We start from the raw sequence: 25,254 nt of genomic DNA on the forward strand, positions 1-25,254 counted from the left end.
GAAAGAGAGGCCACAGAAGGGGGCTCAGGACAAAGCCCTGTAGGACACCCCAGGTCAGAGGGCATGACTGGGAGGAGGGCTCAGCAAAGGAGAATGAGGAGGAGTGGTCAGAGAGGCAGGAGGAGAACCAGGAGAGAACAGAGTCCTGAGGAGGAGTGATCCACAGTGTCAAAGGCAGCAGAAGTCAAGGAGAGTGAAGATATGGAGAAGCTGCTGGGCTGGGCAAGTCAAAGGATGGATCTGAAGGGAGCAGACTTGTTGGGAGTGCCAGGGTGAAGGGATCTCAGTGGCGTAACATAGATGTGGGGAGGCCCCAGTGCATGCGTGCGTGACTCTCCCCACCTGCACTCAGCAGCCGGTGTGTGGGAGCAAAGGTGACCACTGGTGGCAATGTCCAAGGCTGGGGCTTGGTAGGGCAAGCCCTTCAAAGGATAAGGAGCAAGGGACTCAAGAGAAGAGGACACACTGTAGACCTGAACTACCAGGGGCACCAGACAGCACAGAGGACCACACTGGAGTCAGGAAGATCTGAGTTCAAATGTGGCCTCAGACAATTACTAGCTCTAGCTGTGTGACCCTGGGTATAAGTCACTTTGTTGTGTTCACTTCAGGTTCCTCAAATGGTATTCATAACAGCCCCTTACTTGCGGGGTTACTGTGTGGACCAAATGAGATCCCATTTTTAAAGTGCTTAGCACGGAGCCTGGTGCAAAATAGGTGCTGTGTGAACGCTAACTTGTGTTACTCTCAGCCACAGAAGGTCAGCCACCGCCTCTCTATACCGTCAGACACTCACCAATCAAATCAGCATATGGGGGTGAGGGAGAATGGATGGATAACTGTGCTTTAATTAACAAACATAACCCATTTTCTATAGGCTAAACACAATCACATTTGTGAACCTCGTATGAGAACTTACCACTTGTCCATTCTGAGGGTTCTTATGAGCATATGGAGGGCCACGGATGTGATTCCACATTTGTCCAGATGTCATCGCAAAGACCACACACTGAAAAACAGGATGCAGTCAAATGAGAATATAAAATACAAACTGCTACTTGAATACAAGCAGTTTATTCAGCAAATTGTTTTTCAAAAGATCCATCACAGATTTAAGATACTGCAACTAAAGACAACCATTACTTCCATCTCTCACCTCTCCAAGACCTAAGAGATCATGTGGACTGAAATGACTCGGCAGCCTATGAGCCGACCTCAAATCAATACATTTTTAAAAAAACCTTGATTGTGTGAAATCCACAACAAAAATCTGGGCTGGAAGCATCAAGAGGCCACAAACCTTGCAAGACATAATGTGATGAGGAGTTAGAGAGAAAAGGTAGATAAAGTCTCATGTCCTGGAAGGCTTCTTCCAGGCTCATCTCATAAGACAGTTAACAGAAAACCAAAACAAATGATGACTGAAGGGACCAGGAAATGGAGGAGGCAAACTGGTCCTACCCAAGCTCCCCTACCCAAGTTCACACAGGTGAGACAAGGTAGGCCAATGAGGCACGACACACCATGCCAACTGACTCCAGGAAGCTTCTCTTCATGAAAGGATCACCTGGGGCCAGCCTATTTTTATCATTGGCAGCTATAAGCCCCCCTTTAAGATGTAAAACCAAAAATTAACTTTAGACAGAAGAAGTATAATGACTCCTATTCCACTGTAAGAAGAGAGATTGAAAAGATGTATCATCATCATGACAGAAAGAATGTAACAAAGGAGCACAAAAATCCAGTCTTGAAGCTGCCAATGCTTCTCGAGGCTGATAAAAATGAGGGGTTGGCTGAGACATGTTGGGTTGTGTTCAACCTTTCTAAAGATTAAGACGGTTATTTTTTAAGAATTACAATGGACCATAAAGCTATGGCATTGTTCACAGGAGATAACAAGGCCTAGAAAAACACATGATGTAATGTGATAAGCCATGGCAAACATTAATGGTCTTGAAATATTTTCTTTTTTTTTTTTTAAGTTTTCAAAATTTGTTTCTATAGGATTGAGTTCCAAATTTTTCCCCTTCCCTTTCCCTCTCAAAGAAAGCTAGCAATCTGATATAGGTTATACATTACAATCATGTTAAACATATTTCCACATTAGTCACGCTGTAAGAGAAGAATTGGAACAAAAGGGAAAAACCTCAAGAAAGAAAAAAAAAGTAAAAGTAGTACACTGGAGTCTGCATTCAGACTCCATATTTCTTTTTCTGGAAGTGGAGAGCATTTTCTGTTATGTTTTCTAGGCACTGCCCTGGTATATGTGTTGCTGTGAAGAATTAAGTCTATCACAGTCGATCATCATACAATGTTGTTGATAGTATACAATGTTCTCCTGGTTCTGCTCACTTCACTCAGCATCAGTTCATTTAAGTTGTTCTAGGTTTTTCTGAAATCTGCTTGCTCATCATTTCTTACAGCACAATAGTATTTGATTACATTCATATACAACAGCTTGTTCAGCCATCCCCCAATTGATGAGCATCCCCACAATTTCTAATTCTTTGCAATCACAGAAAGTGCTGCTATAAATATTTTTGTACATGTGGGTCCTTTTCCCTTTTTCATGATCTCTTTGGGATACAGCCCTAGTAGTGTTATTGCGGGGTCTAAGGGCATGCAATTTTATAGCCTTTTTGGCACAGTTCTAAATTGCTCTCCAGAATGGTTTGATCAGTTCACAACTACACCAACAATGGCTTCGTGTTCCAATTTTTCCATATCCCCAACATTTATCATTTTCCTTTTTTTGTCATATTAGCCAATCTGATAGGTGTGAGGTAGTGCCTCAGAGTTGTTTTAATTTCTATTTCTCTAATCAATAGTGATTTAGAACATTTTTTTCAAATGACTATAGACAGCTTTAATTTCTTCATCAGAAAACTGTTCATATCCTTTGGCCATTTCTCAATTGAGGAATAACTTTTATTTTTATAAATCTGATTTGGTTCTCTATATATTTTAGAAATGAGGCCTTTATCAGATACACTGACTGTAAAAATTGTTTCCTAGCTTTCTGCTTTCCTTCTAATATTGGTTGCATTGGTTGTTTGTATAAAACCTTTTTAATTTAAAGTAATCAAAATGATTCATTTTGTATTTCACAATATTCTCTCTCTCTCGTTTGGTCAAATTCTTCTATTCTTCATAGATCTGAGAGGTAAACGATTCCTTCCTCTCCTAATCTGCCTATAGTATAACCCTTTATGTCCAAATCGTGTATGCATTTTCACCTTATTTTGGTATATGGTGTAAGATGTTGGTCTATGCCTAGTTTCTGCCATACTATTTTTTCAGTTTTCCCGGCAGATTTTGTCAAATAGTAAGTTCTTGTCCCAAAAGTTTGGGTCTTTGGGTTTATCTAACAGTAGATTGCTATAGTAATTTACTACTGTCTCATGTCTCTAACCTATTCTTGGTCAGTACCAAATAGTTTTGATAACTTCAACTTTCTATGGTACCTTCCTATGCATTTTTTTTTCATTAATTCCCTTGACATTCTTGACCTTTTCTCCTTCTAAATGAATTTTACTATTATTTTTTCTAGCTGAATACAATAATTTTGGGGTCTTTTGATTGCTATGGCACTGAATCAGTAAACTAATTTAGACAGAATTGTCATTTTTATCATATTAGCTTGGCCTACCCATGAACAATTTATATTTTTCCAATTAGATAAGATTTTATTTGTGTAAAAACTATTATGTAATTCTGTTCATATAATTCCTGGATTTGTCTTGGCAGGTACACTGCCAAATGTTTTATATTATCTACAGCTATTTTAAATTGAATTTCTCTTTCTATCTCTTGCTGCTAGGCTTTGTTGGTCATGCACAGAAATGTTGATATGGGTTCATCATATCTAATTTTTAGGGCATTATTTTCTTCAGTCAGTTTTTATAGCCTCCTTTTCCATTTGGCCAATTCTACTTTTTAGGGAGTTGTTTTCTTCAGTAGATTCCCCCCCCCTCCCCAATTTGGCCAATTGTATTTTTTAAGGATTTGTTTTCCTCAGCCAATTGTTGTGCTTACTTTTCCAATCTGTTGACTTTTTTTTTTCTTTTCATAATTCTCTTGCATAACTCTCATTTCTTTCACCATTTTTCTTCTACCTCCCTTATTTGACTTTTAAAATCCTTTTTGAGTTGTTCCAAGGCTTTTTGGTCTTAAAACCACTTCATCTTCCCCTTTGAGGCTCACACATAGGCATTTTGGCAGTGTTGTCCTCTTTCAAGTTTGTGTTTTGGTCTTACCTGTCGCCACAGTAGCTCTCTATGCTAAGGGCTCTTTTCTGTTTCTTACTCATATTTTAGCTTTATTTGTGCCTTTTAAAGTTGAACTCTGCTCCTGGGGCACAGGGAAACACTGTCCCAAGCTTCTTGTGCTGGGGGCCTGATTGCTAACTTTCTCCTCCAAGGCCTCTGGGGCTGAAAGATTCCTCACTGCTCTGGGCTCACGTTCTGCACTGGCATGGCCTGGCTTAGTTGTGCCTGTCTTGTGGGTGGTTCTCCAGCTGGCAGCTTGCCTTCTGCATTGGGGATGGTGGGGGCCTCATAACTGGCCTGCTATGCCCTTAGCCTGCTGAGCCAGGACAGAGGGGCCTCAGCTACTGATCTGTGCTGTGGCTAAGAACCTCCCCTGGCTTGCCTAGATACCCTCCTGTGCTGCACTGCCCCCTTACCCAAGTTAAACAGGCCTTTCCTGAAGTGATTCTACGTAATTTTAAGCTGATAACGGTTTTTCTCCATCTTTTTGTAGTTTCTATAGGCTTCAGAATCCATTTAGAGGCTTGATTTAATGATGTTTCTGAGGGAAATTGGGAGAGCTCAGGCAATTTCCTGGCTTCTCTCTGCTATCTTGGCTCCACCTCTTGAAATATTTTTCTCCATTAGTGTGAGGACTTATGTTTTGCTTTTATTTAATAGTTAAAATTTCCATCATTTCCTAAGCTCTTATCACACTTCATTTTCTTCCTCTGGCATATAGTATTTCTCAAAGGTTTTTTTTTTTTCCATAATGGCTGGAAATCCACAAATATTCTAATTTTCAAATCATGTATTCATTCAAGAGTTATTTAGATGCTGACTACAAAATCTGCGACTAGGCTGTGAGGGTGGGAGAACATTTTCCCCAGAGCTTACAGCATAATATATGAAGAATAAATGCCCATAAACATGCCACTTCATATAACAATTGTGCACATAGTATAAACAACCTATCAAATTGATTTGCCTATGTCCTCCAAAGTAAAGATAAAGGGTGGAATTTGAACCTAGATCCTCTGACTCCAGGAGAAAAGACTTCCTACTGCCACTGAACCAGCAAGGACCACGAGAGGAGAATGGGAGCAAAAGCTGTGAGGAAAATGTGTGTTGAGAAGAGAAGTGGGATGGGTGGCCTGATGAGGAAGAGGGATGACAAGGAGTGCCAGCCATCCTTTGGTAGCTTATGTGGTCAGGGGCCAGTGAGGAAGGTCATCAGCATGCCGGGTGAACCTTGCAGAAGCTTAGAGACAGACATTAGAGTCCCAGGGGATGAGTAGGCAGGGATCTGGGTATTTATTCTACTGGTTAATTCTTTAGTTGAGTCTCCTGGGTTCTCTAAATAAATTCTCGTGGGCTGGGGTGGAGGCAGTATTTTAAACTTTGATTTGACTATGCTGCTTCCTTTAATTTCTTTTCTCAAGGTTGTCATAACAGGCCTTTCCAAAAGGATGCAGGCCAAGAATGATAAAGAGTCCAGGCAGCATCCTCCTCCAGTGGTTCTCTATTCTAGTCAAGTAAGCATTTTTAATGTTCAAGTAAAATCTTCCCATTCTTATACCACCTTTCGTTGGAGTTTCTAAGAGGGTGTTATATTTTTTCAAAAAATTGTGTATGCACCTGTTGAGATGTTAGTTTTATTAGCTATATAATTTATTTTGCTGACTGTTTTTCTAATGCTGAGCCTCCTCCACATTCCCCATATGAACCTTCATTGATCATAACGTTTCTCTTTTATTTTGCCCAGGTTCACACACCCACTAAGTATCTGAGATTTTAACCCAGGGATTCCTGACTCCAAGTCCAGTAAACTATTTGAAATACTGGGTTATTGCTATTAATGAGCTCTGATATTGACCTGCATTCTCTTCTTCGGGCATATCTTTACCAGGTTTGACTATTAAAACATTTGACTCAGTATTATAAATAGAATTGTATTTCAATGTTTCTGAAAACAGCTTGTCATATATTCTTGAATATTTGGATGGGTTTATTTGTGACTATATTTTATCCAACTTTTTTCCAAGGTATCCATCTTATTAACGGCCAGTTCAATGATTCATTCTGAAAACTATTTGTATAGGTCATATGATTCTTATCTTCCTAATTTAGGTATTTAATGTTCACTTTTAACTTAACTGCAAACTTAATTCATAAATGCTACCCCCATCCTCTACTAATATGAGCATTCATGGATTCCTATTTGCAGTTAAATATTGATTTCCTTAGATTTCTTTAATTTAGACATCATATTTACATTGATCTTTGGTTTTTAAAAAACTTTCTGCATTTTGATGTATAACAGGTACTGAGCAAGTTATTTTCAGTCATCATTTAGCTCTATATCTTTTAAATCACATTCCCCTTATTTACTTTGCATTGGAGTATGATATGAAGTAGAATGCTTAAAACTTCAGTCTTTTTGAGTTTTCTACATCCTCTGTGGGCATTTTTTGTCAATATCCTTTTTGTGAACATGCATTTATTGAAATATATACAGATACAGATGTAGATATAGATGCCTTGCTTTTCCTATCCTTTCTCTCCATATAGTTAACCAAATCTAAATGTTTCAAAAGGATTTCCCAAGAATGTTTTTTTTTTTTTTTCAAGGAGTCAAACTCATAACAAAATAACTTTTTATTACGGCGTATATTTTGAATTAAGAGCAAGTCCAAATATGAAAACTATTTGTTTTTAAAATTAAAACTCTTATTTATTATTTTGGGCCTATGAGTAACTGAGATTTCTGTTAGGAATACTATATATGTTAAAGTTTAAGAAAAGCACAAACCCTTATTGTGAGCAAACTGACCCTAATGAACAGAATCCAGATCAAGCCCTACCTCTGGGGGTTGTTGAATACCGGGGTTAGTCCCCAATACCCAAGGGTTACCTGAAACAGAACAGTCACCACCAGAAGCAAATAGCCAGAAAACAAGAAACAGGGCCCCAAGATGGCTTTATTTCAATCCACAAGAGGATGGAAGAAGCTCCTATTATGGAATGAAACATTCTACTTTTCTACTTCTATCCTGACAGAATGACAGTGGGAGCAATAATTCTGTTCCCTTTCCCAGTGAACTTAATGAGGATTGCTGCAGCAATAATCTGTCTGGAGTTTAAGCATTAGCATACAGAAAAATTATGTTTATTTTCACTGAAAAATGATGATCACCAGCTCAGTGCACGTGAATGGCCCAGGGCCATCTGGTTCTGCACTGTGTGCAGGGGCTGGGATGAATGTGGCTCACAGCTATAATCCTGTAACAGAGACGTCTAGAAGGAGCTACAATGACTTCCATGACCATTACTCTCTCAGCTGAAGGGGATAAAATCATGTGGCACATTGGGCCCAACAAAGCAGTGACAAGGAATCTTTACAAGTCTGGAGGTTCACACAGTCCTAATTCATGATTTTCCATTTCAAAATTACAATTCAAAGTCTCCATGCATATACATACACACATTTATACACCATCTCCATATAACATATCCCAACCCAGATCTGTGTAAACATTAAACGTGTTTATGTATGAAAAGAATCAAAGGAAACAATATAAAAAGACGATGCAGTGGGGGACAGAGAGAATGATGGCCGCAAGGCCAGTCGCCTCCCGTCTCAGTCCCAATCAGCAAAGTTAAGAATGCTTGAACTTGTTTCAAGATAAATTCATCCCTCCAAAGTTGGAGGATGCTGCCACAAGAGGTAATTCTATACCAGAGGTGATCCTCAGTAACAGGGGAGAAATGAGAGCTTCAGGTGGAAATGATGGGGACCCTAGAGGCATGGATGGTATTAGGTGGCCACTACTTCCTTGGGCTTGTGAGCCAGAAGGGCAAAGTCTGACAAGCAACCCTGATGTGGGGGAAGTGGATTTCAAAGGGCTACAACAACTACAGGAGAAGGAAGGAGAGCAGCCCCAGTCTCTGCCCCAATCATCCCACTCCCCACTACACCCATGAAAAAGGTTAAAGGAGATGTAAAGCAGAGTGCTTGTACACCCAGGTGCTCCATCAGTGCTTATTCCCTCTTCTCCCTTCCCTAAAAGGAAAGGCTTCATGTGATCCTAATCACAGAAGGGCATCACACAGGGCAGAGAGAGGCCCTGCTGGGGGAGGGGGGGGGTGTGGATGTCCCAGCAGGAATCTGACTCTGCCTTGGTGAGGATCCCCACCCTTGCCAGCCCTAGCCCACTGCTGCGCACTGGGGCACACACACACTCACCAGGGAAGCCATGGCCCAGCCTGTCTTGTTATAGATGAACTCCAAATTGTTCCTCCTCAAGTAGAGCAGGCCTCCAACAAGAGAGATCAGCAGGGCCAAGGCAATGGTGCCTGAGTAGTTGGGGGGCCGGAAAACTCGGATCTAAGGAAGTGAGGGACACGCGCGCCTGTCAGCGGGCAGTGCCCCCAGGACCTCGCCCAAGGCCTCCTTCCACCCTCCCCACAGCCCCCAGGAGCTTACGTGTACATCCGTCCGGTCAGCGATCCACTTGGCAAGCTGCTCTGCAGCAAAGCCAATTCTCTGCAGGTCAAAGGTGTCAGCACGCTTGGGTTTCCCCTTTGGAGGAAAATGCATGAAGGTCGGCGCGGAGTTCATGTTGAGCTGCAAAAGAAGGAAGTCCCGGCAACACATCAAGCCTCCTAGCCCGGCTACAGCCCAAAGGGCCCCCCCCCCCCCAACCCCGGGGAGGAGGGAAGCCTTAGGCACCTGCTGAGGGGAAGACTCAGGAAGCTGATCCTTCTCTCTAATGTTTCCATTTCAGCAGGAGCCTCGTTTACTAACCCACTGTTCTCCCAGGGGTCTCTGTTGATGAGCAACAGCATTGTGGCCTGGTGACTGCCTTTGGGTGTGCCCCAAGGGTTCAGACTGACTGAGCGCTCCTGGCCAACTCAACAGGGCTGAAAAGGCAGCTCACATAGGCAGCTAGGTGGCGCAGTGGATAAAGCACGGGCCCTGGATTCAGGAGGACCTGAGTTCAAAGCCAGCTTCAGACACTTGACACTTACTAGCTGTGTGACCCTGGGTAAGTCACTTAACCCTCATTGCCCTGCAAAAAAAAAAAAAAAAAAAAAAAAAGGGCAGCTCACCGCAGATTCCTTCTGTGATACGAGACATAAAGATTTCCTAAGCTAGCATTAAACTGAGGCACACAAGGCAAACCTACTGAACTAAATCCTGTGGCCAACAGCTGGAAATCATCAATCAAAAAGTAGGCTTTAAAGGCAGCCACACCTGCCTGGGAGACAGGCCTGTGCTTGGACAATGAGAATGAAAAGACCCAGCAAGCCTGGCCTGTGCCTACAGATGAAGGGGCAGAAGGGAGAAAAGCCTGGAAAGCCAAGATCCCAGAAGAAGAAGGGCATCTGGCTGTGGCCAGGGTGATCCTGGGTGCATGATCATTCACTCAGACCCCAATTCTATCTCTACCTCCTATCCTGGCAGCCACCGAGAGCAAGCATGACCTCCCCTCAGTGATACCCAGACAGTTCTGGGAATACAAAGGGGGCCCAGGTGGGTACTGGCTGGGGCAGCTGTGGAGAAGCACAGGGCATGTCACCAACACCAGGATGCCTGTGCCCAGGCACAGAAGGGACACCAGGTCTCCACACACAACCAATGCAAGGGGATCGTTTCCTTTAAACTACTTCTCAAAGCCCAAGGTCAATGGTGTTTACATCTCCTGTGCTTTGAAAGGTGGACAAATTCTGCATGGGCTGTGGCCCTCAAGTCACTCCAGTGCAAAACAGACACATTCTAGTCACTGCTGACAACCATGCATATCACAAGAAACAAAGTGCACTCTGAGCTGTCTGCATCACACAAAGCAATTGTTCCCGTCCTGGGGCTCACTGGACTAAACACCATGGAAAGAGCAAACATCTGCAGGTACCTGTTGGAAAACATCTGCACCCTCGTCGTAGTCCACAACACTGAAGAAGAGCTTGTTGGAGAAGACTGAGGAGTAGCGCCAAGAGTTTGCAAGCACCTGGTACTCTTCATTGGCTTGCCTGTTGGAAGCAAGGGGAAGGGTGTGAGAAGGGACGTTTTGGGCCTGATGGGCTTGTGAAGAAGGTCCCCACTCAAGGAGGAAAGGAGCTATACTTCACTGATCCCCTCCATCAAGCACCCCGGTCGGCCTCAGCAGACGGCAGGGCACAGACACCCGGGGCGCTCAAGTGAGGTCAGTGGTCCGGCACTGCCCTGCCCCACAGGGGTTCACTGGGCTCTCCGAGAGGGCCAGCCAAGCAGCCTCAAACTTAATCACCAGGGAATGTGCCACCACCCAGTTCCACTGCCCCTCCACCTCTCAGCATCCCTCGTTTTGCTGATTGCACTCAAGCCCACTGTCTTCCAGGAAGCCCTCCCTGATCCTCCCAGGGGCTGATGCCCCAATCCCCCCCAAATTCCACTTGCCTCTACTTTGTAAAATACTGACAACATTTGTATCTCACTTTCCCTCCAGCTTCACTCAGGCTTTCTCTATCTGCCCCAGAAAACCATTTCATGCCATAAGCTCAGACCAGCTCTAGAATACCCAGGGGTGAGTGCAGGCCATCACTATGGCTTCTCCTCGGGGTTGGATGTGCGCCCCATAGCCTCCCATCCAGGAGGATGCCCAGCCAGGACAGGCCTTATTCCTCTCCAGGTCATAACCCGCAACTTTCCCTCACAATGACACCAATAACTTACCTTTGTCTCCCCTTCGCACCCACCCAAACCACCCCTTTCCCCTTTTCCTTTTATGGGATGTCTTCTCTCATTAGAATGAAAGCTTCAGAGAAGAGAGGGGAAAGATGGATATACATTTTTGGGGGCAGGATCTTCCTGCCTGGATTTGTTGTTGTTGTTTGTTTCTTTGTTTAATCCAATTTTATTTTATTTTCAGGTCTAAAACTCTCTCTGGGCTACCTCCCTTTCCACTCACTGAAGGAAAGGCAACAGAATGAACATTTATTAATAACCACCAGTTAGAAGGAGGAACCCCTGGGACACCAGGATGAAAAATTGCACAGTCCTGTTTAAGATTTTCCTGGTTACCTGTTTAATAACTAGCACCTGCTGCTGCTTCTTCAAATTGGGTGATTTTTCCAATAATTTCATCAGTGCTGCATTTTCTTAATGCCTTGAGAGTTCTAAATGGTGCCAGTGAGGGAAGGGAAACCTTTTAGTTTTTATTTTATTTTAATTTTTTGGTGAGGCAATTGGGGTTAAGTGACTTGCCTAGGTCACACAGCTAAATATGTGTCAAGTGTCTAAGGCCAAATTTGAACTCAGGTCCTCCTGAATCCAGGGCCAGTGCTTTATCCACTGCGCTACCTAGCTACCCTCTGGGAAAGACTCTTACAAAGGGAAAAACCCACTAGGGATTAGAATGCTTGCAAAGGTTTTCTGAGTGTGGAGCCAGTATTGTGGAATTGTCAAAAATTCCTTTCTGAACACCCACCAAAAGGTGAGAATCCTTTATTTAGTTGTTCAGGGAACCACTGAATTGGAAGGGAGTTTGGAGGCCAGTCAAATGAGTACTGGACTGAGAATCCCTTTACAACATCCCCCAAAAGCAGTCAACAAGCCTTCACTTGCAGACCTCCGATGATGGGGAACCTACTGTAATGATTGGAATGACGCCACCTACTGGAGACTTGCTGTGGGAAAGCTCCACCATGAGGAAAATGCCTCAGAGGCATTGTGGCTTTTCCTTGGCGTCAGGAAATGATGTTTGCTCATGGGTGCTGTCTATCAAGGCTACGAGCCAATCTGCGCTGGGCCTTTTGGCTTCCTGACTTGATGGTGGTGGCGGCAGAGGACTTCACAGGAAATTTGAGGAAAGATAGGAATGCCAGGCTGTTAGAATTCTGTTCTCAATCTTTTTCTTTCTATTTTCCAATAAACCCTTAAAAACCTAAACTCGTTTTATCAGTGATTTTTAGTCAGTTTTCCCCAAACTGGGGGAACAGATTAGAATCCACATTTAGAATCTTAAATTACACACTACAACTGCTGAGGTCTCCAATCCCACAGGGAGAGAACAATTGTGGGATATGCCAGAAAATGATTAAAATTGAAGATCTCGGGGGCAGCTAGGTGGAGCAGTGGATAAAGCACCGGTCCTGGATTCAGGAGTACCTGAGTTCAAATCCAGCCTCAGACACTTGACACTTACTAGCTGTGTGACCCTGGGCAAGTCACTTAACCCCCATTGCCCCGCCAAAAAAAAAAAAAAAAAAAAAAAAAAAAAACAAGATCTCAGACTTCATGACAGAAGTATTGCTTTCCCTGACATTTCTACAAATAAGGGGGAGCTGGCCCAGAGGCAGGAAGATCCAAGTTCAAGTCCCACCTTTGGCATTGACTGGTTGTGTGACTCTGGCCAAGTCACTTAATCTCTAATATCTCTCAATTGCATCCCTGCCTCCTTTGTCAAACAGTGGTTTCCCCCACCCAAATTCATGCCCTTACATCTCTCCTGGATTACTGATTGTTCCTCATCACCGGTTTCCCTATTTCCAGGCCCTTCCAGTCTGCCAGGCAGAGAGATGCCAAGAGAAGCTTCCTGAGGTCCAGGCCTATTCCTGTCCCTCGTGGGCTCCTAAGCCTTCAGTGGCTCCCCTCAATAAACTATTCCATGCATGGAACACCCACGGACTTTTTAATTATGGACACTCCACAAGGTGGTGTCGGCCCTAACTAAAGGTGACCGCATAGAATTGCGCACTTCAGGCTTGGGCACAGAATGCTCAAGTTTCATAACACTGCCGGCTCTCCCCAACCCTCCCAACCATTTAACTTAGCTATTGTTCCTAGTACAAAGCATCGGAAGCCTTCCTTGCCCACAGGCTGCCAGGCTCTCTTCTAGCAAACGCACCTGCCTTGTACCATGGAGGATGTCTTCATGGGGCACAGAAGCTCCCTTCTTAGCAGCTCGGGGTCCTGACACACAGGCATTATTATTCACACATACACAGCCCTTCCCCTTCACAAATTTCTGAAAATTAAACAGTTTTTCCTCTTCAAGTGAGTAAGTTACCCTTTAAGACGTTAACTTCAGGGTCTAATTAGCCTCCTGCCTGGACTATGAACCAAAGATGAGCATGAATGAAGTGGCTTTCCCTGAACAATCCCGGCACTCAGACGGGCAGTTCAGGCAGGTAGTGTCACGGTAAGCAGACCAGAACTCTTCCAAGCACGGAAATGTTTCATTTCTATCTGATGTATACCATGACCTGCTGGCTGACACTTCAAACATTTAATGTAATGGAGTCGTAACCGCTATCTGCTGGATTCAGGAGAGATGCATGCATTTATCTCCCTTGGAAATGATTTCTGAGGAGCCCGCCTTCTTTACCAGGAGTGGGGGACACAGGGGAAGAATTCTGATCAAGAATAAGCAATCTCCCAACAAACGGAGGAAGGGAAGGCCCTCCTGAAGCATGCATCACCTGCACACGGAGCACTGTCTCTGCGGCTGCAGGGCCGTGAACATCACCACTACCGAGTAGTTCCGGGGGGGCGCCTTCACAAACCTCCGGAACTTGTCCCCATTCATCCGGATAACAGAGCGCCTCACACTCCAGTCCATCAACTGCTCCACCTTTTCAGCCAAGAGGTTCTGAAATCAAAAGCAGGGCTTCGACTGTGAGGAATGTCATGATGCAGTTAGCCAACCCCCCCTTCCCCCCCCCCAGCCCCCTGTACCTGGTCTCTGGCCCAGCCAAGCCACCTTCCAGCCACCAGTCTGGGGCCTGGGGCTGAACGTGGATACCAGTTTGTCTACATCAGCTTTAAAGCACTTGGCTTCTGCCCCCAGCTTCCTTTGCTGAAGCTTTAGTCCTTCCAGCTAACCTGGACCACACGCTGTTCTCACATCTCCAACCTCCATGCCCTTGCCTGGGCTGCCAGCCCCCAAGCCTACAACATTCCTCCCCCTTACCTCTATCTCTTAGAAGCCCTAGCTCCCATCAAGGTTCCGCCCTAGGGCTGCCCCCCTGTACTGACAGCTGTCCCAACCTTCCCGCTCCCCAGGTGACCCCCTCAAATCACTTGGTTACTGCACTTGGGGTGAGCTGAGAGCCCCTGGAGGGTAGGCCTGTTGGACTTTTCTTGTCGTCTCTAGCACTGACAAGCACAGGGCCTGGCACGAAAGCCCACAGGAGCTCGGGACACCTCAAGGCCCAGGACGGACTGGCGGCGATGAGACTTCTAGGAGAGTGAGAATAAAATTTCTCCCCCAATACTTAAGAGATCTGGGATTGGGCTGGTGGGTGCAGCTCAAATGAGGGGGACTATGTGACTCAAAGGATGATCCTGCAGGGTTGCCATGGCTAAAACCTTCTTCCCCTTATAGGCTACCCCAAAATCAGACTCTTGGAATTTCACTGGGGCAATTCTAAAACCACACACACCATCCATTAGCTGCAGCCTGTTTGGGGCCCAGCCACCCTAAGGACACCAGGCTTTAAGAGGCCTCTATAACCAAATGAAGTGTTTGAAGAAGTCTCATCCTCAACAGATTACTTAATTTGTTTTGGTTTTTGGTTGTTTTTTTTTCCTGGGCAATGAAGGTTAAGTGACTTGACCAGGGTCACACAGCTAGTAAGTGTCAAGTGTCTGAGGCCATATTTAAACTCAGGTCCTCCTGAATCCAGGGCTGGGGCTTTATCCACTGGACCACCTAGCTGCCCTAACTTTGTTTTTTAAAGAATCAATGATAACACGTGTGAAAGCACAGAGAATCAACTTCACGTGAGTTGTGGTTTAAGTGTCTGGATACCGTGATTGCTCTACGCCTGACTCAGTATAACACAAACTGTAAAACTGGTTTAAGCCAGAGACCAGTCAAACAGATTGGAGGCAGCGAAGGCCAGCTCTGCTGGTGCTGAGGTTATGGGCTATCCGTGGTGACACAGAATTGTACAGAGAAAGGAACAGCAGAGGAGCCAGCAAGACCTGGCCAAGTCTTATCTCTGACACATCCTGCTGTGTGGCTCCAGAAGGTCACGGGAACTTCTCAAGTGTTCTAGGTAACCCTACAACTACACCATGCAGGGCAGCTACAGGCCTGTCTACAATGGCTGCGGTAGTTTCTTAGAACAAAACACTCACAGGTCCAGTCAGTCCCTATGCTCTGTGACCTACTGGGACTTATTTTCAGGCAGTCAAAGGCAACGCTAAATTAGAACACAGACTTGTCAGGAAAACATGATGAAGGATGATGGACAAGTATAAGTGACCTTGTCTCATGAGCCAGAGAGAAGCAGTCCTCAGGGGATAAAACCAAGCTCAAGGGAACTTGGCAAAAGACATGGCTGAGCCAAGTCATCCCACGGAGACACCAGGACCAAGGCCAGAAGGGCCCTCTAAGCAGACCAAAAACACAAGAGATGTAGAGAAACACTCCAGCAGGAGGTGGGACCACCACAGGAGACAGGAGGCCCTTCCCCAATACAACCCCCACCACACAACATCCATGCTGCCTCATGGATGAGAAAACAGAGGGTTTTGGTGGTTGTGCCTTGTGTGGGCTGACGGCAAGAGCAGAACAAAATGCTGCCTTACTTGCAGACTCTCTGAAGTAAAATGGCCACCCTTCATACAATTCAAAGTCATTCAGGATTCCCTGGGAGACATGACCATGGAGGGAACCCTGCCCAGTAACAATCAACCTTAGGAGAGACCTAGAAAAAGGGAGATATATGCTCAGCCAAAGTATGTGTACCACGAGGGTGAGCCAGTGTAAAGTCCAAGTGGAAGAGGGATTCCCAAGGAATGGTGGGGGCCTCCTTCCATTGTGGGATAGCGTCTGTTGTACAATCGTCAATATCCAAGACACTGCAGAGCCTCCTGAAGAGGTCTGGGAGCCAACTCTGTGCTGTAAGCCCTTGTGACCTTGGTGCGAGGGTGAACGCCCTGATCTGAAAATACTTCAAGAAAATTAAGAATTCTAGACATGTGGTGCTCCACACGATCAAATCTTATTTATTAATAACAACATAATTGAAATACTTAGATTTTTCTGTCAATTTGGGGGAACTCTAATTACTTTGAAGTCAAGATCATACTTGCTTTTTGACAAATAATGATGCAAGAAGCTCAGAAAGGGCAAGAAGACAGACTCTGTCACATGCTTTCAGTGAATGACCTGAATGCCAAAATCAGAAACCAGGTCAGCTTCCAAGAGTGGCATCGTGCTGCTTGTGCAATCAGCATCGATCCAACAGGAAGGGTCCCTCTCTCTGGTAAACTACATTCAATTAAATGGATAATGGTGTTCCAGGCTAACAAAGCTTGTACTCAGGACACACAAGGTTCTCACTATTTGAAAGGTCCAAGTAACAAAGAAAAAATAAATCGTTCATAGAAATGTATTGTAAAAATCAGAGTTTAGTGATAGTAAAATGGACATCTTTCAATTTTTTTAAATCTAAAGAATAATCTGAATAATGTTTAATGCACTAACTCGTTACCATATATCATCATAACACATTACATTAGATGCTGAAATTAAACAGACTTTGCAACTACTTTTTTTAAGCTCAAGAATGATGGGGTGGGGGGAGGGCTCACCTTCAAGTAAAATAAAGCATGACAGAAAATTCTTGAATTACCTCCATAGAGGTATATCCTACTTTCACTAAGAATTGATTAATATGTAATGAATCAATCAGTCAACAAGCAATGATGAAGCACCTGCTATGTGGCAGGAGCTGTGCTAAGTGCTGGGGATACAAAGACAGACAAAATGCCATCCCTGCCCTCAAGGAGCACACAGTCTTCTGTGGGAGATGTGTATATAACTAGGCCTTAATGAACTACATGAATGAGCACTCCCTCTAGCAGCATACATATTAAAACTGGAATGACAGAGACATCAGCATGGCTCCTGCACAAGGATGGCATGGAAATTCATCAAGTATTCCCTATTTTCATCTCTCCATAAAATAATGAGGGAGGAGGTAAAGAAAATTAGTAGAATTTTATAAAAATTATATGACAAAACTCTGGAGAATAATAAATAGAAATAGAAAGAAGTATTCTTATTATCAAACACGGATGGCACCGTCACAGAAACTGACCATGTATCAGGGCATAAAAACCTCACAAAGGAAAAAAGAAATAAATATCAAATATGTATTTTTCTCACCATACTCCAATAAAATTATATTTAATAAAGAGCCTTTCAAGCAATACTGTGGGCCATTGGTGGGGGGAGCTCTGTGCATCTCCAGCACTTTGCAGAGGGCCTGACATCACTCTCTCATCATTCTTAGAACAATCTATTCTTCTCAGCAACAATTCTAGAACACCATTCTGGAATTGTAATCTTTCTCCAATTGCACCCAATTTTACCGAGTAATAGTATATTCTATAGCTCAACCCAGGACTAATGTACTTGGCATACGAGTGACACTGATTACTTCATATCCCTATCATTCTTTCTTTCTTTCTTTCTTTCTTTCTTTCTTTCTTTCTTTCTTTCTCTCTCTCTTTCTTTCTTCTTCATCATCATTTCAAATGACTGCCTCTCTGAGGACATTTTGTCCCTCATTCTGATACACTGGATGAGGCTAGAAGGGAACCAGCCTCAACACAAGTAACCTAGAGATGAACTGACCCATGTCCCAAAGCTCAGCAGGCTAGAGACCGATGCCAAGAAGAGAAAGGTCCATATAGCCAGGAACCCTGAGTCCTACCAGGCTGAAAGTGCAAGCCAGGCAATGCTCCTTCCTTGTTCTTACTCAGCATCTTTGTGGTTGAGTCACTCACTGACAGACCCTTTCACCAGAAGGCAATGGGGAGAGGCCATTTTCTTAGGGGCCTGCTCTGCCATTCACATGCTGCTTGGGTTTCTCACTCCACTGTGCCTGCAGATTTTTTTTTAAATAAATAAAAGCAAAGACCCATGAGGTTCAGGATAGGTGTCACCTTTCTACAGCTCCCCAAACCAAGGATGTCTTGGCAATTTCATTAGCAATTTCCAATTATTTAGAAACCTAAGGACTTGGCATTAGTTCTAAATTCAACCTTCCCAAGCAGCAGAGGAAAAATGGGGAGAAGTGTATGTGGAATTGGAAATAATTTAGTTACAAATAAAGTCTTAGTAAACTGTCTTCTTGAGAAAATGAAAATCACAGGCCTGGATGCTCCCAAAACCCATCAGTGATGCTGATGAATGGAGATGAAGACGCTACACACAACTGGGCTGATTGGTGGGTACACTGCCCATTTATGTTACCAAACCTTACCTGGGCCTCAAGCAGCTAAGCAATCCTCTAACTGCTTCACTAATTGATACTGGATCCCACACCCAGAAAGTCTGTAATGCAACCAAACCCCCAAATCCCCTCAGGTGAGGCCCTGGCTTCTGATCTCACTCACTCTGCTGACACTGTCATCACCAAAGTTGCCACCGCCTCTTTCTCACTGCCAAATTGAAGGTCTTTTCTCAGGCTCCATCCTACAGATGCCCTGCCCCATGCAGACACTACTGGCCACCTTCCCTCCCTGAACACTGCTTGAGTTTTTCCTGGCACTGATCTCTCTGGGTTTTCCTCCTCCCTCTCTGACTGTTCCTCAGTCCCAGAGAGAGACTTGCCCAAGACCACACAAGCACCATGGAGAAGAGGCAAGACTCAAAGGAGGCATTCACAGCCTCACCAGCTGCTTCTCCCTCCTAACCTCCACTGTTTCCTGCCCACAACTTATCTTGGAATCAGGCTTTTCTGATTCCAAGACCATTCTCTCAGGTATAACCACTGCAGAACAATTACCTGGGAAAAATGGTTGGAAATTGTGCTAATTAAAATAACAGTTGCCTGGAATCTCATTGGGATAAATGAACCAAGTATGACATGAGTCTGAAAGTTAAAAAGTTGGAAAACAAAAAGAAAAGGGTTCCCTGCTAACAAAGCACACAAATTGTGGATGGACACCTCCTCTTCCTCTTTCTCAGCCCTCAGCTTGAAGAAGGCAGGCAGAGCTCTGTCATGGTCTCCAAGCAGTGGAACACATCTGCCATTCTTCTCCAGCTCTCCCCAAGAGACCAGTACCTCATCTTGTCCCCCCTCACCCTGCAACAAAGACAGCTTCTACACCCAAGTGGCAGAGTTGTTTCTTTGTGATGGCTTGCTGCCTGCTGACACCCAGCAGGCCCCTCACAAGTGTCGTCAGAATAATGTGGTCTCTTACTTCTTTGATGGTTGTGGTAACCCAGGCCGGACAGCCTCACACCACTACCAAAGGAATGCTTGAATTATCAACAGGCCCTCAATCCAGGCAGATGTGTGGAGTCTTTAAAAGAACTCCACAGCATCCCACAGGTAATTTAGTCCATTCTTGTCCTCCTCTTTAATCATAGGCACAAGTGCTTGTTCATTTGCAGTGTGTATCTGAGAAATCGATGGATGCATGCATGCATGTCTATATACATAGACAATATGAAGCTGTACACATTTCCCATATCACTTAATATCACTGAATGGATTTTCACACACTTGGGTTTTCCCCTATGAATGGTTAAGCCAAACCTTTTTGAGTAGATAGAGGCCTCATCTAGCGTGTTCTACAATGTTCTGGGCTTTGAGACAATCAGCATGTCAACTGTAAAGAGGTGCATTCGGATGACTGCACCATCTAAAGGAAATCTCTTTTTACCTTGGAATCTTCCCTGGACTTCCTCCATGACCTGGTAAGTATCTGTGGCAAACATACCTCTCCCCAGATGAAACCTTGATTCACATGAATAATCCAAACATTAACCATAGTCAGAATACTCTTTGTTCTTCACTGTCACTTCAAAACTCTCCTTTTATGTCCTTTACTTTTTTCATTTAATTTCCACTGATTAAAATTTTTTTCACCTAATCCAAATTATGGAAGCTATAGTCTACTAACTCCCAGTTTACACTCCCTCCACTATCTCCAACTCCTTGCCTTATCTAGGATGCTTTACTATTCACATAAACTCTTCCTCAAATTCCCTAACCAAACAAAAAACCAAAACCTCCTAAAATCCCATGACCCACTTGCTTCAGCAACACATAGGGATGGTCACACATTGCCTAAATAAAACTTTGACATTCCCCTAGCTGACCAGAATCTCCAATCCTTCCACTTTTCCATATGCCTTAACACTTGAAAATCCATCCTTCAGCCTCAGGGACATTCGGTCCCTCCTTTCCTGAGTACTTTCTCAGGCCATTACCTCTGCTAACTTCACTTCCCTCTCTCTCCAAAGTAAACCTGTTAGCTACTTCAACTCTACAGTGTCCTTTCCTATCCAATTCCACCCTCTGCCCTCCCACTCATACTGCAGAGTTAAGCAAGACAGTGTCCTACAAGTCCTACAATGCCCTACTGGGTCATTACTATAACAAGTCTTTCATTTACTCCTCACCTGATTCCCTAGCTCACTGCCCATGGAGAGTGCTCCAAACCTCCTCTAAATCCCTCCTCAAGCCTCCCTTTCCCCCTCCCCTTCTCTTGGCTGAAGATCTCAATTCTTATTCTAGAGGAAAAAAAACATTGAGGCCATTTGATGTGATCTCCCTCTTTACCTCATTCTCTTCATCTCAAACCCTCTGAAGTCATCTTCTACTTCTACTCTCCATTTTTTTTTTCCCGGGGGCAGTGAGTGTATAAGTGAGTTGCCCAAGGTCACACAGCTGGGTAAGTGTCAAGTGTCTGAGGCTGGGATTTGACCTCAGGTCCTCCTGAATCCCAGGGCCAGCACTTATCCACTGAGCCACCTAGCTGCCTCCTCTCCATTTTTTGACAAAGAAGTGACCCTTCTCTTTCCTAAGACCAACCCCTCTACAAGGTGTCCTTGACACCATTTCCTCACATTTTTTTCCTACAGATTGTTATTACCCTCAATCGTCTCCATCTTGTTCTCAAATTTTCAATCTCTCCATAGCAAATGGGATAGGTCATTACTGCCCTGTCAGTCATCCAGAATCTGTGCCAAGCTCTGTGATAAGCCCTCAGGATATATGGGAAGGTTTACTGTCCAAGAGGTCAGCAGAAGGGTTTTGTTGTGATTGGCAAGAAATGATCACACAAAGAGGAGAAAGGGCTGCAAAGGCAAGGAGGCCAAGAGGCACAAATCGGCAGGTTCATTTGGCTCCAGTGCGTGGAAGGAGAGCACTCAGAGACAAGATGATAGGGGGAGAGCAGAGCCTCCGAGTGCCTGAGTAGGCCAAAGTCTCTGAACTTGATTCCTTGGGCAACAGAGAGCAGCAAATAGGTTTTTAACAGAGAGGTGAAATGACTAAGCTATACTAAGCTGAAGAACTATTCTATTCAAGCACAGGGACAGAAGACAGATTAGAGGCGGCCAGGGCAAAGTGGGAAAAGAGCTGTCAGAGTGGGGAAGACAAGCTGCTAAGCTGGCTTCTGTTATTGTAGATGCCAAATGGACTCCTCTGGGACAGGGATAGGTTAAACAATTTAATTCTAAGGGGGCAACTGGGTTTCTGCTTGACTCTTCCTTAGCTGAATATATGTCTAGGCAAAAAATGTTGTAATACACTCGCTGCATATGAGGAGTTTTATTTTTCTAAACTTTTTTTTTTTTTTTGCAGGCAATGGGGGGGGGTTAAGTGACTTGCCCAGGGTCACACAGCTAGTAAGTGTCAAGTGTCTGAGGCCAGATTTGAACTCAGGTCCTCCTGAATCCAGGGCCGGTGCTTTAACCACTGCGCCATCTAGCTGCCCCTAAACTTGTTTTTAACATTCTTTTCTTCATAAATTGAGTTCAAAATTCTCTCCCTCTCTCACTGAGAAGGCAGGCAAAATATTAATTATATATGTGAAATCATGCAAAACATATCTCCAGATCTGCCATATTACCGGAAAAAAAATTGAAAAAAGTATATTTCAATTTGGACTCAAAGGCTTATCCTAGAGGTGGAGAGTAGCGTTTTTTATCACGAATCCTATGGAATTGGGCAGCTAGGTGGCATAGTGGATGAAGCACCGGCCCTGGATTCAAGAGAATCTTTGTTCAAATTCGGCCTCAGACACTTGACACTTACTAGCCGTGTGACCCTGGGCAAGTCACTTAACCCTCATTGCCCTGAAAAAAAAAAAAAAGAATCCTATGGAATTGTCTTAAATTATTGTCTTGATCAGAGGAGCCAAATCCTTCATAGTTGATCATCATCACAACACTGCTATACTGTACACAATGATATCCTGGTTCTTCTCATTTCACTTTGCATTAGCTCAGAGGTTTTGCCATGTTTTTTCCTGAAACCACACCCTGCCCCCAGTTATTTCTTAGAACACAATAGTACTCCATCCTCAATCATGTACACAACTTTTCAACTATTCCCCAATTGATGGGCATCCCCCTCCCTTTTCAATTCTTGCCGCTGTAAAAGAACTGCTATAGATTTTGTACACGTGGGACCTTTTTTCTTTGATCTCTTTGGGCTACAGACCTACTAATGTTATTGCTGGGTCAAAGGGTATACACAGTTTTATAGCCCTTTCAGCATAGTTCCAAACTGCTCTCCTGAAGAGTTGGATTAGTTCACTACTCCACCAGCTGTTCCTTAGTGTACCTATATTCCCTCATTTCTTCCAACATTTGTCATTTCTGATAGGTGTGAGGTGTGGGCAGCTAGGTGGTGCAGTGGATGGAGCCCTGGCCCTGGAGTCCAAAAGACCTGACTTCAAATTTCACTTCAGATACTTACTAGCTGAGTCACTTAACCCCAGTTGCCTTAAACATCTGGGGCCATCCCTAGTCATCCTGATATGTCTTGCCGCTGGACCCCATATGACATTGGAGGAGAATGAGGTTGGTGACCTTGCACAGCCCTCCATCACTTAAATCCAATTAAGTGCAAGTCATGACATCACCCCAATGTCATGGTCCCCTTTGAGAACAAAGGACAAGCAAAACAACAAGGAAGTGTGAGGTGGTACCTCAGAGTTGTTTTAATTTGCATTTCTCTAATCAAAAGCGTTTTAAAACATGTTTTCATATGACTATAGATAGCTTTGATTTTTCTGAAAACTGTCTGTTCATATCCTTTGACCATCAATCAAATGGGGACTGTCTCTTAGTTTTATAAAATTTGACTCCATTCCCTATGTATTTGAGAAATGAGACCTTTGTCAGAGAAATGTCTGAAATCATGTTGCTACTGCTTCCTTTTTACTTTGTTTCAGAGAAAAACTACATGAGCTGATACTAAGTGAAGTGAAAATAACAACAATATTGTCAAAGCCTAACAGATTCTATTCCAGCCCCTTATTTTAACTGAATGTGTCTTTCTGTTTCAAGTGTGTCTCTTGTAAACAAAATATTTTTTTTAAGATTCTGTTTTCTAATCCCTTCTGTTTCCATTTTATGGATGAGTTTGTCCCACTCACATTCACAGTATGATTACTGTGTTTATCCTTCTCTTTTTATCCTGTCCCTCCTCAAAAGTCTGCTTTGTCTCTGCTGCCTCCCTCAATGCCTCTCTTTTACCACTCACCCAGCCCACATTTTTCATGCCCTGCCCCCTCCTATTTCCCTATTAGGTAAGATAAGATTTCTTTTTCCGTAGTCACAAATAGAAATTTTTATTTATAATACCAAGGCAATCATTAATTTTTAATCAATAAAAGTGCATCAAATGCCCACTTTGTATAGAAAACTAGGGGATACCAAAAAGATCCCAGCCCTTTAAGGAGCATATAATCTAGTTGACAAAGGAAACTGAAGGAGGGGATGCTGTCAAAGGGCTATCAAGGTCTTAAATGTGCTGAGGTCACAATATCATTCAAGCTGTCCCAAGCTGAAGGCGTTTGCTCTGAACCGAGACAGACCGGAATGTGCATCAGAAGAAGCCAAACCTCTCCCATCCCCTGCCTGGACATGGGAAACCTCACAGACCTGGAGGGAGTCAGAGAAGAGAGGCTCAGACCAAAGTCGGGCACAAAAATTAGCTTTCTGAAGACAGCATGGCAACAACCAACCGAGCAAAAAGCCGAGGAAGGGAAGACAGCAGCTACTGCTGAAAAGCAATCAAGGGAAGTCAAGGTTGGAACCAGGGGGGCTGGCCCTGGGAAGAGGCCAGCAGGTCCAACAGAAAAGCAGCAGATCTGCCCCACAGGGCCCAGCTCGGTTTAGGAGACTCTGTCTCTCCTGATAAAACGGAAGCTCCTCAGTGGCGTCCCCCAGTGCCTAGCCCAGCAGGAGCTTAATCCATTTTTGTAAAACGAATGACCAGGTCATCCCTATAAAGCCCTGTATCCCAAATAAAAGTACTGACTGTCAGGCTTAGAAGGCAAACCCTGAAATTAGATGGCAGGTCAGTCAACAAGCACTCAATGACTGCCTGCTGCCCAGAACAATGCCACCCAGTAGAGGAGAGAGGACCCAGGCTCAGGAAGTCATCAGCATTCAAGGGTATACAGGAGAAGGAGAGGCAAAGAGGAAGGTGGGCGATTTTCTTTGGGAATCCTTTCTCCTTTTGTCCCTGCACTGCACCCTCCTTCTGGGAATGTCTGGGGCAGTGCCCAGCTGACACTGCTCCTCCACCAGCACCAGTCTGACCACTGCCTGAGGGCCCCCTCCTGCTCCCCAGACGCCATCAGAGATGGCTGCCATCTTGTGTGGGCCTGCTGACTCCCTTATCCTTGGGCAGAACAATCCAGAAAGCCCCACACTGCCCAGAGAGGACAGGCATTCAAGGACTCCCGGAAGCAGCCAGCAGGATGGGCAAACCCAGGACCCCCTACTAATAACTGAATATCAGAAAGGAGCAGTCAGTGCGTTTCTAGAAACCAGAGATGTGCTCACTTCATGAGGAGCCAGCCTGACTTTATCAAGCCAAAATAGGAGAGAGAAGATGGCCGACGGGACCAACGCCTACCGCTGCAGACCCCATTAACTCTCAAAGCTAAAGAGGAGTCACAAGAGCTAGTGGATGTACTGCCAGCTATCCCACAGCATCTGCAGAATCCATACTTCTAACTAAAATCAATAGC

At 44.3% G+C, this 25,254-nt stretch overlaps 1 protein-coding gene and 1 non-coding gene across 2 annotated transcripts in view; one reads left to right on the forward strand and one right to left on the reverse strand.

Moving 5' to 3' along the window:
• Nucleotides 1-25,254, reverse strand: part of TUSC3 (tumor suppressor candidate 3) — a 55,917-nt gene that overhangs the window by 24,663 nt on the left and 6,000 nt on the right. Inside the window, exons 2-6 of the mRNA XM_043972389.1 lie at nt 13,710-13,879; nt 10,163-10,280; nt 8,734-8,874; nt 8,494-8,634; nt 920-1,009 (exon numbers count right to left, since the gene is read on the reverse strand). Coding sequence (XP_043828324.1) covers nt 920-1,009; nt 8,494-8,634; nt 8,734-8,874; nt 10,163-10,280; nt 13,710-13,879 — 660 coding nt within the window. The remainder of the gene's footprint in view (nt 1-919; nt 1,010-8,493; nt 8,635-8,733; nt 8,875-10,162; nt 10,281-13,709; nt 13,880-25,254) is intronic.
• Nucleotides 17,091-17,194, forward strand: LOC122733123. The gene has a single exon (XR_006353721.1). It is a non-coding gene; the product is annotated as a U6 spliceosomal RNA (small nuclear RNA).

Source organism: Dromiciops gliroides, chromosome 6, assembly GCF_019393635.1.
Source record: "Dromiciops gliroides isolate mDroGli1 chromosome 6, mDroGli1.pri, whole genome shotgun sequence".
Lineage (NCBI taxonomy): Eukaryota > Metazoa > Chordata > Mammalia > Microbiotheria > Microbiotheriidae > Dromiciops > Dromiciops gliroides.